At 39.9% G+C, this 12047-nt stretch overlaps 1 protein-coding gene across 2 annotated transcripts in view; it reads right to left on the bottom strand.

The window, feature by feature from the left end:
* LOC132585418 (histamine N-methyltransferase-like) overlaps positions 1–12047 on the bottom strand; it is a 63822-nt gene that overhangs the window by 48460 nt on the left and 3315 nt on the right. Inside the window, exons 2-4 of one of the 2 annotated variants that reach the window (XM_060257298.1) lie at positions 6074–6229; positions 4156–4208; positions 811–918 (exon numbers count right to left, since the gene is read on the bottom strand). In XM_060257298.1, the coding sequence (XP_060113281.1) occupies positions 811–918; positions 4156–4208; positions 6074–6210 (298 nt within the window). In that variant the 5' untranslated portion in view covers positions 6211–6229. The remainder of the gene's footprint in view (positions 1–810; positions 919–4155; positions 4209–6073; positions 6230–12047) is intronic. The other variant, XM_060257297.1, reaches the window with a different exon arrangement.

Below are 12047 nucleotides of genomic sequence, written 5' to 3'. Positions count from 1 at the left end.
TTTATTGGCCAGTAAGATGTGTGACAAGTATTGGCATTAAGACTTGCTTATACCATCATTATTCATTTGGAAGATTCAGATATAGTTTCCTATACCCCTTGTCAAATAGTCCTGAGAAGGACTATTTGATTAGTTGATTGTTTCCATATGTGTATTGGTGTACCTTGATAATGCTAAAGAGCTAGAACTTTTGGCTGCTAGATAATTGTAGGATCTCCTGGCTGCATTCCACACATGGAAGCAATGAAAATGCTTAGAAACTTATCATACGGAAACTCCATTGCTATCGTGAGGAAACCATATAACCTGTTCCTATGTAGCAGATGCTTCACTTACAGAGGTGCCTGCACAACTGGTAGAATCATTACATGAAATAATCCTAAAAACTTAAATAAATAAACCACATCGTACACTGTAGGAAAAGGCAAAGGAGAAAAAACCCTACCACTACCAAAGTCACTTTATTCCAAATATCAGAAAGATCTAGAATGTGAATCATTAGCCATCCACCACACCTTTCTCCGTTGGTGCATAGAAAAGGGAAGAGTGTCTCCTGAAAATTGACTTTCATTCTATGGGAAGCCTTTATACAGGATAGGAGACAAATATACTAAGTCTACTTAATGTAATATCTACTGCATTGCTGAAAATGTCTGTTCCTGGTGACTTGCTGCATGAACACTGTACATGGCCAAAGGTGAAGCCAAGTAGGGGTAGACTCAAAATGGCAACTTTTTCTCTTGTTCAGCTTCCTAGAATAGTTTAAAAAAAATGCTCAAAACAGTTCAACAAAATATAGCATAAAAATACCTTTGTAATTGGCGATTTGTTCCATGCTTGGTTCTATCACTTCATTATGAATGATAACTCCAGGATATTTTGCCTTTACATTTGCAAGAATTTGAAGGTCAATTTCTCCTAGAACACAAACCAGAGAAAGTGAGCCAGGCAAAGGTGTTGGCAATTTTTGTAAAGACTTTGTATGCATTCCTATGCCAGAGATAGTGTCTCTCACACACCTTGTTGGAAGCATGGCTCTGGGATAAGGAAAGAAAGGAAAGAATCAGGACTTTCAGATGGAACCACTACAGACATACATTATGTTTTCTTCACTTCACAGAGACAGAAAGAGAGAGAGAGAGACTTCTGTACATTTTTCCATCCCATTTGTTTTTATTTATTTTATTTGAGATGTTTAGACCTAACATTTTTGAGATGCTGAGAATGGCTCACATTTAAAAGATAATAAGCCTTAAAAACCAATGAAAAAGGAAACAAAAACAGTTGTGATGTCAACCAAATCTATTGACCATAACAGCAGGCCCACAATCAGAAGCAATTCTCAAAAACCAAATGCCTTCCCAAGCAGCTGTTCCTTGCACAGTCTATGAAACAAACACATAACAAGACATAAGGTGATATTGCAAAGAATGGAAAGGTGGTAGTTGGAGGGATATGCATGCCATCAAGGGAAAGGATGATTGTTATTTTAGCAATGCCATAGTGATCCCATGGTAGATGTCAGCAAAGTAGACATGACAACTGAAGGGCGTTTTACTGCCTACCTCATTTTTGGTTCTGGAAGTTAATTGCAGCTATCAGAACACCACTAGGTTCTCAGTACAATCATCATCAGACATCACAAGAAAACTAAAAGGTGGTTTACAACTATTATTCCAATAAATATATGCAAACATTTGAACAAAGTCTTGGACCTCACTGGCTGCTACTTGGATAAGGTTAAGAAGGATATGATGGGATCAGGTCTGGAGTTAGGAGGTGGTGGAAAGTGAGATCAAGATAATTCAGAAGCAAGTCTGAGGGAAAATTTAACAGGAGAAGAATGCTGTCTGACCAACTGAAAGGGGAAAGTATCTAAGGCACAAAGAAAGTATCAATCTAAGAGACAACTAGGTAAAAGGTACAGAAAGTAGCCTACACAAAGCACTGTAAGCACATGGGTACACTTTTCCATGCAATTCGGACAAGTGAAAAAAGTGAGCTGTGCTCATGTGTACACAGCCAACAAACATACACGTATGCATATGACATGAGTTTCACTGAACACATAGAGGCAGGGGACAAGGACAAGGAATGTGACCCCCTTTCCCAGTGTACCACTTGGTATATGTGCTACTGAATGTATAAACAGGGTTTACAGTCTAGAAGGAAAACCTGAAAGCCATGGGCTTGAACCTTTGTGTTGATGCAAAGCTTGACAATGAGTGCCTGAATGAACTCAAGGAAAGGAAAATGAAATTATCATGACAACGGGAAAGAAAGATGATGTCAGTGCAGGCATTCTGAATAGACTGGAAAGACAGCAGAAGGGAAGGCAAGCAAGGAAGAAGGCTAACTAAGTAAAAATTTAGAAATAATGTGTGGAAAAAGGAATTTTCAGAGCCTAACAATGCAATCCTATGAAGAGTTACTCCAGTCTAAGCCCACTGAAATTAAAAAAAAAAAACTTAGATTGGCATAACTCTGCATGGGATGGCACTGTAAAACTCCTTTTAGAAATATATAATTAAGAACTGAATAGCAGCTTGTTCAGCTAAAGATAAACCAATTAAAATCAGCTGGGCTTTACACAGCAGTTGAGTGCATGCTTTCAAGATGGAAAGCTGAATTTCAATTGGAACATCAATAACTGTCTTTTGCTATAACAACTTGGTTGTTTTCATGCTGAAATATCAAAACAAATTGATTTTGCTCATTCAAACCCAACCGCGCTAAAATTTGGAGGTGTAAAAATGGTAATTCACTATTGGATAGGTTTTGATGCTTTTTGTGGGATGTATGTTTGCTGGACAATGTATCTTTTCCTTAAGGAAACAACATAACAACAAACTCCTCCTCTCTGCTTCTGCAAATTAAAAAAAAAGGGGGGGGGATAATTTCACAGTTTCATATGTTGAGCTGTTAATGTATTCCCTCCATCTGAAAATAGTCAAACCACCAAAAATGTGAGTTTTCAATACCCCCTCCCTCCACTAGCCCCTTTGATTTGTAGCTTAATCTACAGCCTTAATTGATTTCCATTAGTTTTTTTATATGCCAACAAGTGTTTGGGGGCATTTTAGAGGCAGTTATGTAGCACCCTGTCTTATCAACAACTTGCAATTTACGCTATAGGAATTATTTAAGCTCTCCACTACAATTACCTTTAAAAGGCTATCACTCTGTTCACCATTATGCTTCCAATTAAACTTTTCAAGGAAATGGATTGTTTATAGCACATTTGCTATTTTATAGCACAGTTAATGCCATTTGTGGTGGGGGGGGACCCACAGAAACATTAATAAGATGTGGTATATAAACAAGGCACACTTTCTGGATTGACTGACATAACATTCGCAGAATTAGTTATGATCACTTACAGTCATACTGTAGACATCCCTAATTTTGCTCAAGCAGCATTTAATGGACTTCCCACAATAATAACAAAAGATCACTGTCTCTCAAATGTAACAAACTGCTGAAGGCTTGTATTTACCAGCACACCTGAGTTGTTAAAAAAGCAAGTTCACAGAGAATAGGTGCATCAGAGTCTTACAGTCATAACAGTTACCCATACTCACACATCATTGTTCTTTTAACAACTGCAACTACATAAAAGTGAACTTACAGCATTTTAAGACATCAAGGCTCTCAAATTAGGGACTTTAAAACAGGGTCCAAGACCTTACTATTTGGGCCACTGGAGGAGCTTGCAAATAGTGTGAACGGCTAGCTTGGAATCTGAACCATTACACTGCTTCCACTGGAGATTAGTGGTATTGCAACTACCAGAACAATAGGGGGGAGATGTTGTAAGGACAGGGAGATCTAGGGAGTTGTTAATTGTTGCATTCAGTGAATTCAGCTTTTCATGACTCCCTTTTCTGGTCTGAATGCTTGTTTGCTTTTGAGCTACATAATAGATCATAGGTCTCCAAACTTGTTGAGTCTGTGGGCCCTTCTGGAATTCTAAGAAAAGATAGTGGCCAACACCATAAAATGGCTGCCATTTGAATGGGGGCAGATGAACACATTGGTTTCAAATGAGCATTGCTTTGGATTAGGTCACATCACCTTTCTGGGTTGCTACTTGTTTTCCCACCTTCTCAAATATGTTGGGAAAGGTTAAATGTGTATCTTTAGGTTCTTACTCACCTGCACCACCACCAATACTAAGGATATTGATTGTAGATTTTCCACTACCAATGCTAAGAAAGGATAGTTACATATTTTAGAATAGTCGGGGCATTAAAATGGCACAGTAACTGCTTGAAATAATCACATATCCTTTCTAGTAAGACTGAACAACTTGTAAAATGACCTGCAAACAAGTATACTTTTAAGCAAAATCAGACTTCCCAATATTGTGACTAGCTCTATAATCAATGAACAAAACCCTGATGGTACTATGCAAACAAAGAGGAGGAACTATGCAGATTGACGCAGACTTGGCAGGGAACAGGTTTAGTTCCAAACTTAGTGATATTCTTTGTTTTCCTGTATTAGTGAATGATTGCCATTCACCACTACAGGGTACCAATAAAGTCATATGTTTTAGTAAACCATTGCAGGGGGGAAAGCATTTCTTCAAATCTGCTGTAGTGAGGAATGCTTTAGGTAGGTACAATTTCCTATATGCACTGAGCCCTCTGAAATGCACAGCACCTTCTGGAAGTCCTTACAGCATACAAATAATCCCTCTATGCACACTCCATCCATCATAATGACGGGCAATTTACTAGTTAATAATAAACAGCAAACGTATGCAGCAGCTGACACACCTGTCAAGCTAATCAGCAAACACAGTATGCTGACCTCACCCCCCCCCCCCCGCCCTCAAATGGGCTTTATTACTGAGGTCAATTTTCTATTCACACTTTCTAACATGATTATTTCTTCTCCTTTGTATTCTAAAGCAACACTGGATTTAAATGTTTGTCCATGCTCCCTAATAACTATGTGGAAGGAAAGAATATTTCAATGGAAAGGCAGAATGAAGTTATTTCCTCTTTATACTCAGCACAAACATCAGTAAATTGATTTATTTTATTTTTATAGTCTGCTTTTCTCACTATGACTCAAGGTGGATGACAGGTCATGACTATTCACCTGTATTCACCCCGTAGCATAAGCTAACTAGGGTTTTTTTTAAATTTAGGTTTTCTGCAATCTGTCTAGGACTGCTAGATCAAGCATATTGTCCATCATTCAGTAAATCCCAAGATTTAATATGCAGAAATATTCCATTCTAAACCCATTCAAATCAATAGGAAGACACAACTAACTAATGCATAGGATTGCATTGTTAACTGGTAAACTGCATTAGCTTAATACAAGTTGCTGTCAAAGTCTATCAGTAGAGCAAGCAGGAGTCAGTTCTGTCCAGGTTTGCTCACACAATTACACCAAGGTTGCACCAAAACAAATTTTCAATACACTTCGTCACAAGTGTATGGAATCAGCTGAGTTACTCAATGGACCAGTCAAGTAATTGCTACATCAAACAGCCAGCTGCAATGCACAGCCAACTTTCCATCTGACAGTGACCAATTTTTGGATGTGTAGATAAGCCCTAAGTTCAGCTGGTGTTTGATCTTCAGTCTCTTAGGCCTTGCTGGCTAATGGGTTGCTCTTCCTCATATACATTAATAAGCAAAGTGCATTTGTTTTTAGTGAAAAGCATTCCATAAATATACAGGAATGTTTCAAGCAGAAAGTAAAGTCAATAATATTTTTTAAAGCTCAGTATAAAACCGGAATAATTTAAAATCATATTGTTCCTTTTATGTTTGTATGTGCAAGTATTTCTTCAGCTCAAGCTCTATTTACATGTGAAAGAAATCCTTCACTTCTGCCACACACGACAAAGAAAAGCTTTTCCCTCGATGGTTTGAGTGAAATCTTTAATTAACGAGTTATCAAAGATGTGGAAAAGAAAGGAAAAACAGGAAAGAAATGGCAATCTATAGCTCTTCATCAGCCCTTACAAAGCTGACCTACATGCACACATACATCATAGAAGTCAGAGAGTTTCAAATGCCTGTCCTTCTGATGCAGTCTTGTGTGCTTTTACCTTGATATTATGTCTGGCAGTTTATTCTCAATGAAATCCAGCGTACACTGATGCTCTGTTGAATACTCGAGAAACAGGCGAAAAGATTTTAAATATCGGCTGTAGTCCGATATCAAGCTTCTCATGGCAGAAGTCATGGCTGCTTCCCAGACCACTCTAAAAAAAATAATTTAAAAAATAATTCTTCTGAGAAAACAAATGCCAAGATACAAAACAGTCAACATCTCTCTCATGTAATCAAGGACTGCTTAGTCACCTATTCAGGCTGTTCCAGTATTAAACATACAGGCATAATGAGAAATCACCTGAGGAAGCAACATATCAGCATTTTTTTTTTTTTATCAGACATTGTCTGGTAAAAAACCTTGATCACAGAAAAGAATGCTTTTCAGCTAGAAGAAAACTGCAGTTTGGTTCCTTTGAAAGCAGAAGCCTTGAATGTGAGAGCAATGTGATTTATATCAGAACCAAATTATGAGACTTTCTTGACCTCCCAAAGTGACATCTAGTACATATTTGATGCTCAGCTGGAATTCTGCCTGTAAATTTCCGTTCCTTTCCTTTTCCTTTTTTAGATTAGAGCTGTAAAAAAAATCTTTCATTAGATAAAAATAGGGCTTTCTCCATTAAAATTCAGGTACATTTAAAAAGTAAGTATTTTTAAAATTAAATATTTACTCTGTATTTTAAACTATATTCCTATGCATAATTTAGGTAAGCTGGAGCTAGACACTTGAATGGTTAGTCCAGATAGGTCAGTGAAATTCAACCGGTATCTTTATGAACTATCCTCCAACATTCAATCCTTGGATCCTGCCCCTCAGTTCCATTGCTACAAATCTTTTTACAGGAAAATGGAGTACAGTTCAAGGTTCATGGTGTAACTGGTTCAGAAACCATGAACCATCACAAACTTTTTAGGGGCTATACAAACTGGTTCAGTTCATGAGGTCTGTGATGTGACAGAATGCCCCCTGGCATGCTAGAGACACCAAACTCAAAGGGGATCTCTGGCAGACTCTTCTCTACCTGCCTTCCAAGTTTGATGAAGACTGAATTTACAGGGTCCAAGTTATGGCCTCCCAAAGAAGGTGCCCCAGCGAAAGAAAGAAAGAAAGAAAGAAAGAAAGAAAGAAAGAAAGAAAGAAAGAAAGAAAGAAAGAAAGAAAGAAAGAAAGAAAGAAAGAAAGAAAGAAAGAAAGAAAGAAAGAAAGAAAGAAAGAAAGAAAGAAAGAAAGAAAAGTCAGAGCAATAGAAGCCTAGAAGAACAGAATCAAAGTTCCTGAGAATCTCTGCAGTAGAAACTGAAGGGGGGGCATTTTCCCCAAGCCAGCAAGAACCAGTACTGTGTGCCCAGAACCAGTGCCACTGTGGCAGAGCAAACCCAATAGGACAGACAATCTCTGCAGTAGAAACTGAAGGGGGAGGACAATTTGGCAGGCCCAGCAGAACAAATCTAATGTACTAGTGCCCAACAGAATCAAGTACCATTGTGGCAATGCCAGCTCAACAAGACTGATGTCTAGCACAGAATCGCACTCCAAGCAAGGAAGAGTTGCAAGAACCAGCAGAACCAGTACATATATGAACATATGAACATATGATGCTGCCTTATACTGAATCAGACCCTCGGTCCATCAAAGTCAGTATTGTCTTCTCAGACTGGCAGCGGCTCTCCAGGGTCTCAAGCTGAGGTTTTTCACATCTATTTGCCTGGACCCTTTTTTGGAGCTGCCAGGGATTGAACCTGGGACCTTCTGCTTACCAAGCAGATGCTCTACCACTGAGCCACCTCCCTCCCTCTCCAACTACAATGTACTAGTGACCAGCAGAACCCAGTGCCAATGTGGCAATGCCAGCTCAATCATGATCCAAGTAGGGGGTATTTTTTCAAGCCCAGCAGAACCAGTAGGATAGAGAGAGTGCCCAGCCATACCAGTGCAATCACAGAGTGCCCAGCAGAACCCATTGCTTATACGCCAACACCAGCTCAACAGGACTGATGTGAAACACAGAATTACACTCCAAGGGGGGGAAGGTGTTTGCAAGCCCAGCAGAAGGGATGTACTAAAAGGAAGATAGAAAATATGGGATTTATATCCCACCCTATACTCTGAGTCAAAGAGTCTCAGAGTGGTCACAATCTCCTTTACCTCCCCACCTCCACAACAGACACCCTGTGAGGTAGGTGGGGCTGAGAGAACTCTTACAGCAGCTACCCTTTCAAGGACAACTCCTACGAGAGCTATGGCTGATCCAAGGCCATTCCAGCACCTGCAAGTGGAGGACTGGGGAATCAAACCTGGTTCTCCCAGATAAGAGTCCACGCACTTAACCACTACACCAAACTGGCTTTCCACTTTGGAACAACAGGATTGTCCATTGAAAGCAGTGGGAGTAGCTTGAAGGCCTATTGAAGATAATGGAAGCCAAAATGCCAATTGACTTGCATGGACTCCATGCAAAACCCATTACAACATAAAATAGTTCCAATGAAAATGTGGAGTGGAGTTAATGTCTCTGGACCCAGATAAACTGCTCTGGGTCTGAAACAACAGAACCCAGAGCGGAATGACAGTCCCCTGAAATAGTATGGAGTGCTCTGGGACTGGAATGACAGCCCCTGGAAATGGCAGAAATTTTCTTAGAGTGGAATTACAGCCCCCAAATGGGGTCAATTGAGGCCAGATGTGGCAAAAAAAAACCCTTGGGTGTTGTGCATACTGCCTGGAAAATTGGCCACAGAGTTTGTGAAGATGTCCTGGTGGTCACAGGAGTTGTGCTAATGCAGCTCCTCATGGGAGGCAGTCAGGTTGATGTGTGTATAGTCCACTATTACCACCACATTGGGGAAGTGTGCAACCATCATGAACCCAGCCTGGATAGGAGCAAGGTCGGCCTCCCCCATGGAGAACTGGACAGGCCCATAGCAAGGAATTTGTTGTTGTTGTTCAGGAGGCATTTTTTTTGCTTGTGGGGCAGACATTATGTGTGTCATTATGTGTCCTAGGAACTAAGCAACAACTGATAGCTGGTTTCATGGGCCCCAAATAGGATTTTGCATCCACTTGATTAGGTCCTATGAAACAGTCTGCAATGCATCAGATCAGTGTGCAAAAAGATGTGCCCCCTCTCTCAGCCTTAATGCATAATATACCACATCTCTTTCCCAACAATTAGTAGGTAAAAATCTGCTTTAAAATATCTCCTCATGCTGCTTCCCATTCACCATTTGCTCCAGGATGCAGCGACTGTCTGCAGCACAGATCAGCACTCATTCCCTCACCAGGGCAAGCCAGAGGTTAGCAGATGTATCATGCATGTGGCAGCTGGGCTCTCAGCCACTGACTGCTCTCAGCCAATAAGCGGGTGGCAAGGGCCCTTCATCCCAGCTGGTTGGTGTGCCTGGGAGGACACTGCTCACTGCTGCTCTTTGCCTTGCAGGGATAGGGACTAGCTGCACAGGGTAAAGCATGGCTGCCAAGGTAAGTTGGAGAGCTGAGTTCGGTATGACTCAAAAGAGAGCAAAGTCAGGACAGCCACTTCTGGTGCAGGCACCCTTTTCCCATGCCGCTGCCAGCTTTACTGGGCAAGGAAGGTGCTGACTGCCAGAGAGCTAAAAGAGGCAGGTCTCATTTTGGGCAGGAGCCCACAGGAGCAGAGCTCCAGAACCTCTAAATTTTATTGTGCTCTTTCTTTCTTAAGAGCCCCATGGCGCAGAGTGTTAAAGCTGCAGTACTGCAGTCCTAAGCTCTGCTCATGACCTGAGTTCGATCCCCAGCCGAAGCTGGGTTTTCAGGTAGCCGGCTCCAGGTTGACTCAGTCTTCCATCCTTCCAAGGTCAGAAAAATGAGTACCCACCTTGCTGGGGGGAAAGCGTACATGACTGGGGAAGGCAATGGCAAACCACCCCATAAAAAGTCTGCCGTGAAAACGTTGTGAAAGCAACCCCAGAGTCAGAAACGACTGATGCTTGCACAGGGGACCTTTCCTTTCCTTCTTTCTTGCCCCCCACCCCCCCCCCAAAAAAATACTTGTGTCAAGAGTGTCTCTTACCATGAATGAAATTAAGCTGTTTTACCTATAGTTACCTTCCTCTCGCCTTACACTGCGCTGCTATCTCTACTGTAACAGTATGAAATGCACTTATGCCTAGTCTCAGACACTCAAGGCCAAGAGCCCTGTCTTCTGCTGATTATGCATGTACCTATGAGGGGACTATGGGAACCAACTTTTGGCGAGAGGGGAAGCTTGCCTGGTGCCACTTTCTTTTAAATGTATAACAGTTTGTAGCCATGGTATAAGTAGGGGGTAAGAGCCCACCATTATCAGTTTTTGCAAGGATCATCTTGCCTCATGGAAGTCAGTATTTTAATAAAGTTATTCTTATGAATTAACTGGTATTGTTAGCTGAACTGCTGGGGACTTGACAACTTGCTTATGGGCTCCATTGTTCAAACCCCCTGTGAGAATTTTGCTTAACTCTAAGATTTGACAAACTTTCTAATATTTCCCCCCACAAAAAAATTGGAAAATAACCAAAACATATCAAGCAGACAAATGGAAATCTTCATCATGCCACTGTGACCATATAGGAGAAAGTAATTTAAATAGTCTGGTGGGAGTAAGGTTTTGTAGAGCAATCTGTGTTCTGTTAACCTAATTAGCTGTCCACAAGCTATACAGTATAACTCACTAACAAGATGTCAAAATGCCTGTGGAATCAGCTCCCAGAAGAGGTGCGGGCCCTGCGGAGCCTAGACCAATTCCGCAGGGCCTGCAAGACCATCCTCTTTAGGCAGGCTTTCCTAGACTGCTGACAAAGGATGGCCGAACGGATGATCCAACAAAGTAACTCTATAGTGATCCTTGCCATTATATAAATATGTAAATAGATAAATAGCGCCCGGAACATCTCTGCTGCTGTTAAGTTATAAATTATATAAGCTGGATTAGTCTTAAGATATGTATTTAACTATTGTATAATTTTAATGTGTTTTTAATTATTGTATACTGTATAATGTTTTATTTGAATGTTGTTAGCCGCCCTGAGCCTGCCTAGGCGGGGAGGGCAGGATACAAATAAAATTTAATAATAAAATAATAATGATTTAAGTTTCTGAACAGACAAAACTAACATGGCAAAATACTCTTTCTTTTTTAAAAGTTAATCATCATTTCAAAAGATGAATTAAAGTTTAAAGCTCCCCAATGTTGTTTGGGGAGCCCATAATATTTTAATATTAGCTAAGAAATCTGTTGCTTATAGTTTAGATTCTGAGAAAGTTCATAAAATAATAGTTTTGAGCATTATGGATTAAAAGAAGTTATATTCAATTAAGAGTATCTGAATAGGCAGAGAACAGGAGAGGCTTTGCTAGTTAATATGATTTATTAGCACTCAAATGTGGAATAGCTTTCCTCTACTGTATGTTTATCACAAGGCTTCTAAATGTTTAACACTGTGTTATATTGAATTGTTAAAGAATTATTATATTTAGTTAAGGAAATGCATGAAGTTTAAGCAGCTCGATAATTTAATCCATTAGACTCTATGCTGGTAGCAAGGAATTAAAAGCCTGTTGCAATTAACATTATTATTTTTAACAAGCAAAGGTAAACCTTGTTATTGGAAAATATGCTCAGCCGATTAAGATGCCAAGGCCAGTAGTCTGGGACTTTTGCCAACTAAAAAGACACTTCTAACAGAATACTTATGATTCCTGTCTAGAATCTTTGAACCAGGTGAAAATAAATCAAATTTTGAAGGCTAATTAAAATAGTAATTAGAACATCAGAAATGATTTCTATACAAAGAGGGCCCTCAAGTAGTTAAGAAGAAAAGTGTTTTATTTACAGTTTATGCATAAAATATAAACTTAAATATTTTGAAAAATCAGATAAAAGCACCCTGATCAATTAGAAAATAAACAAGAATATGTATTCAAGAAATGAATTCTTTCAGCATATGGTA

The sequence above is a fragment of the Heteronotia binoei genome, chromosome 16 (genome assembly GCF_032191835.1).
Source record: "Heteronotia binoei isolate CCM8104 ecotype False Entrance Well chromosome 16, APGP_CSIRO_Hbin_v1, whole genome shotgun sequence".
NCBI lineage: Eukaryota > Metazoa > Chordata > Lepidosauria > Squamata > Gekkonidae > Heteronotia > Heteronotia binoei.
The sequence above is the reverse complement of the archived record's forward strand: the minus strand, read 5'-3'. Positions and strand labels throughout refer to the sequence as shown.